At 41.9% G+C, this 14,278-nt stretch overlaps 1 protein-coding gene across 1 annotated transcript; it reads right to left on the bottom strand.

Annotated features, from left to right (window-relative positions):
- Window positions 1-11,190: 11,190 nt before the first annotated feature.
- Window positions 11,191-13,670, bottom strand: LOC120041363 (zinc finger protein 2 homolog). Its single transcript, XM_038986309.1, has 2 exons — window positions 13,649-13,670; window positions 11,191-12,620 (listed from the first exon to the last, which is right to left on the bottom strand). The coding sequence occupies exons 1-2, from the start codon at window positions 13,668-13,670 to the stop codon at window positions 11,386-11,388; spliced, it is 1,257 nt and encodes a 418-aa protein (XP_038842237.1). The 3' UTR covers window positions 11,191-11,385.
- Between the last annotated feature and the right edge of the window lie 608 nt (window positions 13,671-14,278).

The following is a 14,278-nucleotide window of genomic DNA, read 5'->3' on the forward strand; positions in this document are numbered from 1 at the left end:
CCCAAAAAAGGTTTATTGTTTAGCAGTAATAACCTGATAAATCTAGACTGTTGAATGGTCCCAGGTGGTGAACAGCAGTGTATTTAGCAGTAATAACCTGGTAAATCTAGACTGTTGAATGGTCCCAGATGATAGCATAGGACCCATAACTTCCTCTAACAATAATATAGACCTACTGTAGGACCCACAACTTCACCTAACAACAACATAGACCTACTGTAGGACCCATAACAACAACATAGACCTACTGTAGGACCCATAACTTCACCTAACAATAACATAGACCTACTGTAGGACCCATAACTTCACCCAACAACAACATAGACCTACTGTAGGACCCACACCTTCACCTAACAATAACATAGACCTACTGTAGGACCCATAACAACAACATAGACCTACTGTAGGACCCATAACTTCACCTAACAATAACATAGACCTACTGTAGGACCCATAACTTCACCTAACAATAACATAGACCTACTGTAGGACCACTAACTTACAACATAGACCTCGGACTATAAATCATTTAATATTCCAGGTGAAACATGGACAATAAAATGTCTTTGTTTTGACATTTCATAACCTGATCACCAGATAATGTTGTGAATAATCCCACTAGGCTACTCTGTAATGTGTTGTCATTCTAAATGTCCTGAATAAAGGAAAATAGCTCTGTGTGTTGTACAATAGCCTATCCATCAAGGAACAGTTCTCTACACATTATGAGCTAAGTATCTCTGTGTGTCCAAACGGACACAGAAACATTTGAAAACATTAAACACACTACCTTGATGCTTTCTCAGTTAAATCTAACTAGACCCTGCTGTGAATCAAATCAAATGTTACTTGTCACATGCGCCGAATACAACAGGTGTAGTAGACCTCACAGTGATATGCAGAATACAACAGGTGTAGTAGACCTCACAGTGAAATGCAGACTGACCAGCCCTTAACCAACAGGTGTAGACCTCACAGTGAAATGCAGACTGACCAGCCCTTAACCAACAGGTGTAGACCTCACAGTGAAATGCAGAATGACCAGCCCTTAACCAACAGGTGTAGACCTCACAGTGAAATGCAGACAGACCAGCCCTTAACCTACAGGTGTAGACCTCACAGTGAAATGCAGACTGACCAGCCCTTAACCAACAGGTGTAGACCTCACAGTGAAATGCAGACTGACCAGCCCTTAACCAACAGGTGTAGACCTCACAGTGAAATGCAGAATGACCAGCCCTTAACCAACAGGTGTAGACCTCACAGTGAAATGCAGACAGACCAGCCCTTAACCTACAGGTGTAGACCTCACAGTGAAATGCAGACTGACCAGCCCTTAACCAACAGGTGTAGACCTCACAGTGAAATGCAGACTGACCAGCCCTTAACCAACAGGTGTAGACCTCACAGTGAAATGCAGACTGACCAGCCCCTTAACCAACAGGTGTAGACCTCACAGTGAAATGCAGACTGACCAGCCCCTTAACCAACAGGTGTAGACCTCACAGTGAAATGCAGACTGACCAGCCCCTTAACCAACAGGTGTAGACCTCACAGTGAAATGCAGACTGACCAGCCCCTTAACCAACAGGTGTAGACCTCACAGTGAAATGCAGACTGACCAGCCCTTAACCAACAGGTGTAGACCTCACAGTGAAATGCAGACTGACCAGCCCCTTAACCAACAGGTGTAGACCTCACAGTGAAATGCAGACTGACCAGCCCCTTAACCAACAGGTGTAGACCTCACAGTGAAATGCAGACTGACCAGCCCCTTAACCAACAGGTGTAGACCTCACAGTGAAATGCAGACTGACCAGCCCTTAACCAACAGGTGTAGACCTCACAGTGAAATGCAGACTGACCAACCCTTAACCAACAGGTGTAGACCTCACAGTGAAATGCAGACTGACCAGCCCTGAACCAACAATGCAGAGTTAAGAAAATATTTCCTAAAATATAAAATAAAATGTACACTATATACAGGGTGTTACGGTACTGAACCAATGTGGAGGCTATATACAGGGTGTTACGGTACAGAGTCAATGTGGAGGCTATATACAGGGGGTACCGGTACAGAGTCAATGTGGAGACTATATACAGGGGGTACCGGTACAGAGTCCATGTGGAGGCTATATACAGGGGGTAACGGTACAGAGTCAATGTGGAGACTATATACAGGGGGTACCGGTACAGAGTCAATGTGGAGGCTATATACAGGGGGTACCGGTACAGAGTCAATGTGGAGACTATATACAGGGGGTACCGGTACAGAGTCCATGTGGAGGCTATATACAGGGGGTACGGGTACAAAGTCAATGTGGAGGCTATATACAGGGGGTACCGGTACAGAGTCAATGTGGAGACTATATACAGGGGGTACCGGTACAGAGTCAATGTGGAGACTATATACAGGGGGTACCGGTACAGAGTCAATGTGGAGGCTATATACAGGGGGTACCGGTACAGAGTCAATGTGGAGACTATATACAGGGGGTACCGGTACAGAGTCAATGTGGAGGCTATATACAGGGGGTACCGGTACAGAGTCAATGTGGAGGCTATATACAGGGGGTACCGGTACAGAGTCAATGTGGAGACTATATACAGGGGGTACCGGTACAGAGTCAATGTGGAGGCTATATACAGGGGGGTACTGGTACAGAGTCAATGTGGAGGCTATATACAGGGGGTACCGGTACTGAGTCAATGTGGAGGCTATATACAGGGGGTACCGGTACAGAGTCAATGTGGAGGCTATATACAGGGGGTACCGGTACAGAGTCAATGTGGAGGCTATATACAGGGTGTTACGGTACTCAGTCAATGTGGAGGCTATATACAGGGGGTAGCGGTACAGAGTCAATGTGGAGGCTATATACAGGGGGTACCGGTACTGAGTCAATGTGGAGGCTATATACAGGGTGTTACGGTACTGAGTCAATGTGGAGGCTATATACAGGGGGTACCTGTACAGAGTCAATGTGGAGACTATATACAGGGGGGGTACCGGTACTGAGTCAATGTGGAGGCTATATACAGGGGGTACCGGTACAGAGTCAATGTGGAGGCTATATACAGGGGGTACCGGTACAGAGTCAATGTGGAGGCTATATACAGGGGGTACCGGTACAGAGTCAATGTGGAGGCTATATACAGGGGGTACCGGTACAGAGTCAATGTGGAGGCTATATACAGGGTGTTACGGTACTCAGTCAATGTGGAGGCTATATACAGGGGGTAGCGGTACAGAGTCAATGTGGAGGCTATATACAGGGGGTACCGGTACAGAGTCAATGTGGAGGCTATATACAGGGGGTACCGGTACAGAGTCAATGTGGAGGCTATATACAGGGGGTACCGGTACAGAGTCAATGTGGAGGCTATATACAGGGTGTTACGGTACTGAGTCAATGTGGAGGCTATATACAGGGGGTACCGGTACTGAGTCAATGTGGAGGCTATATACAGGGTGTTACGGTACAGAGTCAATGTGGAGGCTATATACAGGGGGTACCGGTACAGAGTCAATGTGGAGACTATATACAGGGGGTACCGGTACAGAGTCCATGTGGAGGCTATATACAGGGTGTTACGGTACAGAGTCAATGTGGAGGCTATATACAGGGGGTACCGGTACAGAGTCAATGTGGAGGCTATATACAGGGGGTACCGGTACAGAGTCAATGTGGAGGCTATATACAGGGGGTACCGGTACTGAGTCAATGTGGAGGCTATATACAGGGTGTTACGGTACAGAGTCAATGTGGAGGCTATATACAGGGGGTACCGGTACAGAGTCAATGTGGAGGCTATATACAGGGGGTACCGGTACAGAGTCAATGTGGAGGCTATATACAGGGGGTACCGGTACAGAGTCAATGTGGAGGCTATATACAGGGGGTACCGGTACAGAGTCAATGTGGAGACTATATACAGGGGGTACCGGTACTGAGTCAATGTGGAGGCTATATACAGGGTGTTACGGTACAGAGTCAATGTGGAGACTATATACAGGGGGTACCGGTACAGAGTCAATGTGGAGACTATATACAGGGGGTACCGGTACAGAGTCAATGTGGAGACTATATACAGGGGGTACCGGTACAGAGTCAATGTGGAGGCTATATACAGGGTGTTACGGTACTGAGTCAATGTGTAGGCTATATACAGGGTGTTACGGTACTGAGTCAATGTGGAGGCTATATACAGGGTGTTACGGTACAGAGTCAATGTGGAGGCTATATACAGGGGTTACCGGTACAGAGTCAATATGATCTGTTCCTCGGAAAGCCGTCGTTGAAAATAAGAATTTGTTCAAAAACTGAGTTAAATAGTTAAATAAAGGTACAATTCAATGTTGGTTAAGGGCTTGTAAGTAAGCATTTCATGGTAAGGTCTACACTTGTTGTATTCGACGCATGTGACAAATAGTTTGATTTGATAACATATTTTGTGGATATGAATGACTATTTCTTGCCAATTAAAAATCTGTGTACTTTTCATAGCTTTTGTCACATCAGTTGAACAACTGTGGAGTAAATGCCGCTGTTTTTAAGACAGTACTTACTGGTGTTAATCAGATCGCCTGTGTCCTCGTCTTTCAATGTGACAGTAATCTCTCCTTCCTTCTTCACTCCAAAAACCGCATCCTCCTCTTTCTCTCCCTCCTCTTCTTTCACAGTAACGTCTTCCTCCTCTTTCACTCTGAACGCGTCTTCCTCTTCTTTCACTGTAACGTCTTTCTCTTCTTCTTTCACTGTAACAGCCTCACCCTCTACCTCTTGTTTTACTGTGACATCCTCTTCTTCCTTCTCCTCTTTCACGACAACGTTCAGCCACAGACCCTCTTTCTCCGTCCAGCAGACCTCCTCTTCTTCAACAGGAGACGAGTAGCTTGGTGAACTCATGGTCGGGGATGTTAGCTAACAGTTAGCTAGCTAGGCTAATGCTAACTTAACGAGACAGCTAGCTGAACGTAAATAGGAAATTAAATGGGATAATTAGCTAAACGACAGAAATGTGTTCAAAACACAGTGGCTCATATATCAGAAAGCGTCTAAAGAGCTTGAACGTTTCCGCTATGTTGGCTAGCAAGCTACCGAGATGGCTGACAAGCTGGTGTTGGTTTTCTTCTTTGAGTTTTTATCGGCGGATCGCAACCGACCGAGAGGTGTAAACACCGCCCCCTACTGTACTGGAGTGTGAAGCCCGTTATTAATACCGCTATATTCTTCTCTTATCTAACGCTGCATTTCTAACTAAACTACTCCCATCAACACCACACAATCTTTTCTCATTTCAGATGTATATTTGTTATTTGTTATTTTATTTAACCTTTATTTAACTAGGCAAGTCAGTATTCAATTCTACTGTATTTTTTTGTCAATGCCACTCTGACATTGATTGTCCTTGTATTTATATATTTCTTTAAATCCATTATTTAACTTTTAGATTTGTGTGGGTAATGGCTGAATGGTAGAGGAAATGGTTGACCATGTATTATTATGTTGTTAAATGTAATGATGTAGGGAGAGGTTCAAATAAAAAACGAAATTTTATTTTATTTATTTTAATTATATTTAAATTTTAAATTATAATTTTTTAAACTAAATGCTTGTGTTCCTAGCTCCAACAGTGCAGTAATATCTAACTAAATACTTGTGTTCCTAGCTCCAACAGTGCAGTAATATCTAACTAAATGCTTGTGTTCCTAGCTCCAACAGTACAGTAGTATCTAACTAAATGCTTGTGTTCCTAGCTCCAACAGTAATATCTAACTAAATGCTTGTGTTCCTAGCTCCAACAGTAATATCTAACTAAATGCTTGTGTTCCTAGCTCCAACAGTAATATCTAACTAAATGCTTGTGTTCCTAGCTCCAACAGTGCAGTAGTATCTATCAATTCACAACAATACACAAATCTAAAAGTAAAAGAATGTAATTAAGAAATATATAAATATTTGGACGATGTAAACATTATTAAAGTGACACGTGTTCCATTATTACAGAGGCCAGTGAATCCATATCATATGTATATAGGGCAGCAGCCTCTATGGTGCAAGGTTGAATGGCCGGGTGATAGCCGGCTAGTGATGACAATTTAACAGTCTGATGGCCTTGAGATAGAAGCTGTTTTTCAGTTTTCACTGCAGCCCTTTCGATTAGAATGGGGGTGTGCTCGGTCCTCCATTTCCTGTAGTCCACAATCATCTCCTTTGTCTTGATCACGTTGAGGGAGAGGTTGTTGTCCTGGCATCACACGGTCAGGCATGACTGGCCAGGCATGACCGATTACACAACAGTGGTAGACCTGATCACCGACAACAACGAGACAGCCTATAGGGAGGAGGTCAGAGACCTGACAACAATGAGACAGCCTATAGGGAGGAGGTCAGAGACCTGGCCGTGTGGTGCCAGGACAACAACCTCTCCCTCAACGACGAGACAGCCTATAGGGAGGAGGTCAGAGACCTGGCCGTGTGGTGCCAGGACAACAACCTCTCCCTCAACGACGAGACAGCCTATAGGGAGGAGGTCAGAGACCTGGCCGTGTGGTGCCAGAATAACAACCTATCCCTCAACGTGATCAACACAAAGGAGATGATTGAGTGAACAGGGAGTACAGGAGGGGACTGAGCACGCACCCCTTAGGGGCCCCCCGTGTTGAGGATCAGCGTGGCGGATGTGTTGTTACCTACCCTCACCACCTGGGGGCGGCCCATCAGGAAGTCCAGGATCCAGTTGCAGAGGGAGGTGTTTAGTCCCAGGGTCCTTAGCTTAGTGATGAGCTTTGAGGGTACTATGGTGTTGAACGCTGAGCTGTAGTCAATGAATAGCATTCTCACATAGGTGTTCCTTTTGCCCAGGTGGGAAAGGGCAGTGTGGAGTGCAATAGAGATGGCATCATCATTAACAGACAGGTTTACACATCACTGCGACATTATTACATCAACATTAACAGACAGGTTTACACATCACTGGGACATTATTACATCATCATTAACAGACAGGTTTACACATCACTGGGACATCATTAACAGACAGGTTTACACATCACTGGGACATTATTACATCATCATTAACAGACAGGTTTACACATCACTGGGTCATTATTACATCATCATTAACAGACAGGTTTACACATCACTGAGACATTGTTACATCATCATTAACAGACAGGTTTACACATCACTGAGACATTATTACATCATCATTAACAGACAGGTTTACACATCACTGGGACATTATTACATCATCATTAACAGACAGGTTTAAACATCACTGAGACATTATTACATCAACATTAACAGACAGGTTTACACATCACTGGGACATTATTACATCATCATTAACAGACAGGTTTACACATCACTGGGTCATTATTACATCATCATTAACAGACAGGTTTACACATCACTGAGACATTGTTACATCATCATTAACAGACAGGTTTACACATCACTGAGACATTATTACATCATCATTAACAGACAGGTTTACACATCACTGGGACATTATTACATCATCATTAACAGACAGGTTTACACATCACTGGGACATTATTACATCATCATTAACAGACAGGTTTAAACATCACTGAGACATTATTACATCAACATTAACAGACAAGTTTACACATCACTGGGACATTATTACATCATCATTAACAGACAGGTTTAAACATCACTGAGACATTATTACATCAACATTAACAGACAGGTTTACACATCACTGGGACATTATTACATCATCATTAACAGACAGGTTTATACATCGCTGGGTCATTATTACATCATCATTAACAGACAGGTTTACACATCACTGAGACATTGTTACATCATCATTAACAGACAGGTTTACACATCACTGAGACATTATTACATCATCATTAACAGACAGGTTTACACATCACTGGGACATTATTACATCATCATTAACAGATCTGACCCTGCTGGTCATCTATGAACATTTGAACATCTTGGCCATGTTCTGTTATAATCTCCACCCAGCACAGCCAGCAGAGGACTGGCCACCACTCATAGCCTGGTTCCTCTCTAGGTTTCTTCCTAGGTTTTGGCCTTTCTAGGGAGTTTTTCCTGGCCACCGTGCTTCTACACCTGCATTGCTTGCTGTTTGGGGTTTTAGGCTGGGTTTCTGTACAGCACTTCGAGATATTAGCTGATGTACGAAGGGCTATATAAAATAAACTTGATTTGACTTGATATATGAGACTCTGACAGGTCAGCATCAGGGAAAAAAGGTGGCTTCTGTAACCCTTTTTTGGAGCCAGTGGAACCTGTGTGTGCTTGGACTGCTGTGGGCTTCCTAGTTTGGTACCCCTATAATATGTTGGAACCAGTTAGTGACTGAAAGGTAACGTCCAGGTATGAAAATAACTACTGTTCCCTGAAGGAGGGAAACTAGGTACAACATACTATTAAATCCAAACGTTATGACTATAACTACTGTTCCCTGAAGGAAGGAAACTAGGTACAACATACTATTAAATCCACACGTTATGACTATAACTACTGTTCCCTGAAGGGGGGAAACTAGGTACAACATACTATTAAATCCACAGGTTATGACTATAACTACTGTTCCCTGAAGGATGGAACGAGGTATATCATATTCTGACCCTGCACCGACAGGGGATTTAGGCTCGCTGAAAAGCAGTACTGAATTTAGGAAATGGATGCGAGCCCCGGTATTATAGCCAGGAAGACATGGCTTCCGAGGGCGGGCTCGGAAGTTTTCAGGTGAATATGATTGGACTCTCCCATAGTATGTTATCTCGTCCCCTCCTTCAGGAAACAGTAGTTATATTCATAACTGTACATTTTTCCACCTCTCTCACAAGGATCCACCCCTTATTTTCATGACATACCCAAATCTAACTGCCTGTAGCTCAGGACCTGAATTAAGGAAATGCATTTTCAAAGTGTTAGACTGATCCAATGAACCATTACATTTCTGTTCAAATTGTTGTATCAAGACCGCCCAAAATGTGCCTAATTGGTTTATTAATAACTTTTCAAGTTCATAACTGTGCACTCTCCTCAAACAATAGCATGGTATTCTTTCACCTTAACTTCTCTAGGCTAGGGGGCAGCATTTTCACTTTTGGATAAATAGCGTGCCCAATTTCAACTTCCTTCTACTCATCCCCAGAATATAAGATATGCATATTATTAGTAAATTTGTATATAAAAACACTCTGAAGTTTCTAAAACTGTTTGAATCATGTCTGTGAGTATCACAGAACTTATGTAGCAGGCAAAACCCCGAGGACTAACCATTCAGATTTTTTTTTTTTTTTGAGGTCACCGTCTGTTCAATGAGTTTTCATTGGGATACTAGATTTCTAATCAACCTGTTTGCAGTTCCTACCGCTTCCACTGGATGTCACCAGTCTTTGGAAATTGGTTGAGGTTATTCCTTTGTGCAATGAAGAAGAACGGCCATCTGGAATCAGTGTAACGTTATGTGTACTGTTTGAGAGTTGCGCAAGACTAGAAAAGTAGCGTTAGTTTGTTGACCTCCTGTATTGAAAACAGATAGACCCGTCTTCAATTTGATCGATTATTAACGTTTACAAATACCTTAAGTTGTATTACAAAAGTAGTTTGAAATGTTTTGGCAAAGTTTAGAGGTAAGTTTTGAGATATTTTGTAGTGACGTTGTTCAAAAATTGAGCTGTTTTTTTCTGGATCAAACGCGCCAAATAAATGGACATTTTGGACATATATGGACGGAATTAATCGAACAAAAGGACCATTTATGATGTTTATGGGACATATTGGAGTGCCAACAAAAGAAATTTGTCAAAGGTAAGGCATGATTTATATCTTATTTATGCGTTTTGTGTTGCGCCTGCAGGGTTGAAATATGCTACACTCTCTTTGTTTACTGTTGTGCTATCATCAGATAATAGCATCTTATGCTTTCGTCGAAAAGCCTTTTTGAAATCTGACATGTCGGCTGGATTCACAACGAGTGTAGCTTTAATATGGTATCTTATATGTGTGATTTAATGAAAGTTTGATTTTATATAATGTTTTTGAATTTGGCGCTCTACATTTTCCCTGGCTATTGGCCAAGTGGGACACAAGCATCCCACATTTCCCAGAGAGCTTTTAATATGTATTGGCAATAATTAACTTAAGGGTGAGGCATGGAAAAATAAAACATGTATCTTTTGTCAGGCTGAATGTTTGAATATATGAGGTGATTTGAGTCATGCTTCTTCAGTAGTGGAATAAAGACAATTAGCACTTGGATGTTGTCAAGAAATACTGGAGCGATGTCAGATTGTTAATAAAATTGTTCATAGACCGTACATTTAAATCAAGTTGTTTTCAAGTCGTTGAAACAACAACTTGAAAAAATAAGTATTTTCAACCTAAACCGAACGTATTTTGGACATCCTGGCAAAGTCTTCTGTTCAATGACATGTTGCTAGGTGGGATAGCCCCAACGTCAAAACACAGTTTTAACGTGTCCAAATCAATAACCAATATGCAGAAAATTTGTGATATATTGAAAACCTAAACATAAAATGTGCTATTTACACAAACACACCAGGCTTCTATTTCAATGGTAATTACATGTCACATGATCTCAGGCTATCATCACTGTGAATAGGCACCAGGCTTCTATTTCAATGGTAATTACAGAACAATTTTTAGTGGGCCTCAAACTCCCTCTACATTTCTACTGGGAAAATCATCAAGCCATTCTTTAGGGGGGGGGTCTCAAACTCCCTCTACATTTTCAGCCTCTGTTTTACTACTACACATAACAGCTTCAGTCTCAGAAATTGTGTGAACGGAAATCCCTTCTTCAGAAATGTGGGATGTGCACTAGAAGCGTGTAGGATACTGTTCTTGTCTGTAGGTTTTGTGTACTAAGTAGTGGACAAAGACCCGGAGTGAATGCACAAGGGTATCAAGGAAGGATCTCTAACTCAATATATATTTTTTACATTGTGACATTATTCATTAAAATACTCCTTCTACAATGTTAAAACATTCTACATTGTGACATCATTAAAACACTCCTACTACAATGTTAAAACATTCTACATTGTGACATCATTAAAATACTCCTACTACAATGTTAAAACATTCTACATTGTGACATCATTAAAATACTCCTTCAATGTTAAAACATTCTACATTGTGACATCATTAAAATACTCCTTCAATGTTAAAACATTCTACATTGTGACACTATTTCATTGACATCATGAAACAACTCCTTCCTGTATATTCTGATGTTTGATCAGATATATTTTACCAGAGTAGCTCTTCACACATTGATCACAGCTACATGATTTATTTCCTGTGTGTATATCAGAGTAAAATTCTTCCCACATTGATTTCAACTATGAGGATTCTCTCCTGTGTGTGTTCTCTGGTGCATAGACAGATGGCTAGATGTAGTAAAACACTTCCCACATTGAGCACAGCTATAAGGTTTCTCTCCTGTGTGTGTTCTCTGGTGTATAGTCAGACAGTTAGACTTAATAAAACTCTTCCCACATTGAGTACAGCTATAAGGTTTCTCTCCTGTGTGTGTTCTCTGGTGTACTATCAAGTTGTTTGATTGAGTAAAGCTCTTCCCACATTGATCACAGCTATAAGGCTTCTCTCCTGTGTGTGTTCTCTGATGTGATTTTAAATGTCCTGACGAAACAAATCTCTTTCCACAGTCGGAGCAGTGGTAAGGTTTCTCTCCCGTGTGTGTTCTCTGGTGTACTGTCAAGCTGTTTGAGTGAGTAAAGCTCTTCCCACATTGATAACAGCTATAAGGTTTCTCTCCAGTGTGAATTCTCTGGTGTAATTGTAATGTAAATGATTTTGAAAAGCTCTTCCCACAGTCAGAGCAGCTATAAGGTTTCTCTCCGGTGTGAATTCTCTGGTGTGATTGTAATGTAAATGATTTTGAAAAGCTCTTCCCACAGTTAGAGCAGCTATAAGGCTTCTCTCCTGTATGGCTTCTCTGATGTATTTTAAGGTGTGCTGAAGAGGTGAATCTCTTCTCACAGTCAGAGCAACAGTGAGGTTTCTCGCCAGTGTGTATTCTCAGGTGTGCTGTCATGCTGTGTGAGTGAGCAAAACTCTTCCCACATTGATTACAGCTATACGGCTTATCTCCTGTGTGTGTTCTCTGGTGCAAAGTCAGCTGGCTAGATGTAGTAAAATTCATCCCACATTGATCACAGATATAAGGATTCTCTCCTGTGTGTGTTCTCTGGTGCAACGTCAGCTGGCTAGATGTAGTAAAATTCATCCCACATTGATCACAGCTATAAGGCTTCTCTCCTGTGTGTGTTCTCTGGTGTGTTTTCAGGCTGCTTGGAACATTAAAACTCTTCCCACACTGATCACAGCTATACGGTTTCTCTCCTGTATGGATTCTCTGGTGTCTTATAAGGTCAGCCGAAGAGGTAAATCTCTTCCCACAGTCAGCGCAGCAGTGAGGTGTCTTTCCTGTGGGTCTCCGCTGGTGTTTCTCGAGGTGTTCTGATGTGGAGGGACTCTTCTCTGCCTCGTCAGCATCATGTTGTTGTTGAGGCTCCCCAGAGGATCCACGATAGTCACGTCTCTCTCCTGTGTGAATGACAAAGTCAGACAGATGGTAAAAGGCCCACAACAGCAGAAATCCACTGTAGGAGGTGATGCCAACAGCATAGCCATGATGTTGTACAACAATTGACGTCTGTAATGAATGTTAAAATTATTTGACACATTTAGTCTTGTTTTCACATTAGTAGTAAAATACTGTCTATTTGAGGTAAAAGGTGATTGCCCGTGATGTTTTATAACAATTTAAGTCTGTAATAAAATGCTTTTACAAACTTATTTGAAAGCTGTCTTAAGGACATTCAAGTGAGCAAAAACAGCCATATTGTCTTGTTTTTGTCACAGTAGTATATAGTGGATGATTCTAGAAATAAATTAATACAGCTGTTAAAAACCCTAAGTACTAATTCCCCACCGTGGGGGAAAACTCAGGGGAGTTCTCATAGACTGACAGCAAAAATAGCCTCCATTTACAGGTTGCTTATGAGTGAATTTCACACTACTTTTGGATTAGAATTGGAAAGGCTCGTTTGTGCCATTGTTTCAAATCAACTGCTTTAAACTTTATAAAAAACTTTAATTTCAACCAGAAAAAGCTCTTTGCTAGCTTTGCTACCAGCCTATGTCAATAAGCGTTAGCATTCTAGCTAACAGCTTTGCTACCAGCCTATGTCAATAGGCGTTAGCATTCTAGCTAATAGCTTTGCTACCAGCCTAGCATTAGCATTCTAGCTAACAGCTTTGCTACCAGCCTATGTCAATTAGTGTTAGCATTCCAGCTTTGCTACCAGCCTATGTCAATAGGCGTTAGCATTCTAGCTAATAGCTTTGCTACCAGCCTAGCATTAGCATTCTAGCTAACAGCTTTGCTACCAGCCTATGTCAATTAGCGTTAGCATTCCAGCTTTGCTACCAGTCTATGTCAATAAGCGTTAGCATTCGAGCTAACAGCTTTGCTACCAGCATATGTCAATAAGCGTTAGCATTCTAGCTAACAGCTTTGCTACCAGCCTATGTCAATTCGCGTTAGCATTCTAGCTAACAGCTTTGCTTCCAACCTCTGTCAATAAGTGTTAGCATTCTAGCTAACAGCTTTGCTACCAGCCTAATGCTTATTGACATAGGCTGGTAGCAAAGCTGTTAGCTAGAATGCTATGTCAATAAGCATTAGGCTGGTAGCAAAGCTGTTAGCTAGAATGCTAACACTTATTGACAGAGGTTGGAAGCAAAGCTGTTAGCTAGAATGCTAACGCTTATTGACATAGGCTGGTAGCAAAGCTGTTAGCTAGAATGCTATGTCAATAAGTGTTAGCATTCTAGCTAACAGCTTTGCTTCCAGCCTGACAATAAGCGTTAGCATACTAGCTAACAGCTTTGCTACCAGCCTATGTCAATAAGCGTTAGCATTCTAGCTAACAGCTTTGCTTCCAACCTCTGTCAATAAGCGTTAGCATTCTAGCTAACAGCTTTGCTACCAGCCTATGTCAATAAGCGTTAGCATTCTAGCTAACAGCTTTGCTTCCAACCTCTGTCAATAAGCGTTAGCATTCTAGCTAACAGCTTTGCTTCCAGCCTATGTCAATAAGCGTTAGAATTCTAGCTAACAGCTTTGCCTCCAGCCTATGTCAATAAGCGTTAGCATTCTAGCTAACAGCTTTGCTTCCAGCCTATGTCAATAAGCGTTAGAA

Source organism: Salvelinus namaycush, unplaced genomic scaffold, assembly GCF_016432855.1.
Source record: "Salvelinus namaycush isolate Seneca unplaced genomic scaffold, SaNama_1.0 Scaffold45, whole genome shotgun sequence".
In the NCBI taxonomy this organism is placed as follows: Eukaryota; Metazoa; Chordata; class Actinopteri; order Salmoniformes; family Salmonidae; genus Salvelinus; species Salvelinus namaycush.

Bases quoted from the DNA above. Each gene is read 5' to 3' on its own strand.
- LOC120041363 (XM_038986309.1), bottom strand. From the start codon at position 13,670: ATGCTAACACTTATTGACAGAG. The intron at 12,621-13,648 runs GTTGGAAGCAAA...TTGTCATTCACA, and splicing joins GCTAACACTTATTGACAGAG to CAGGAGAGAGACGTGACTAT.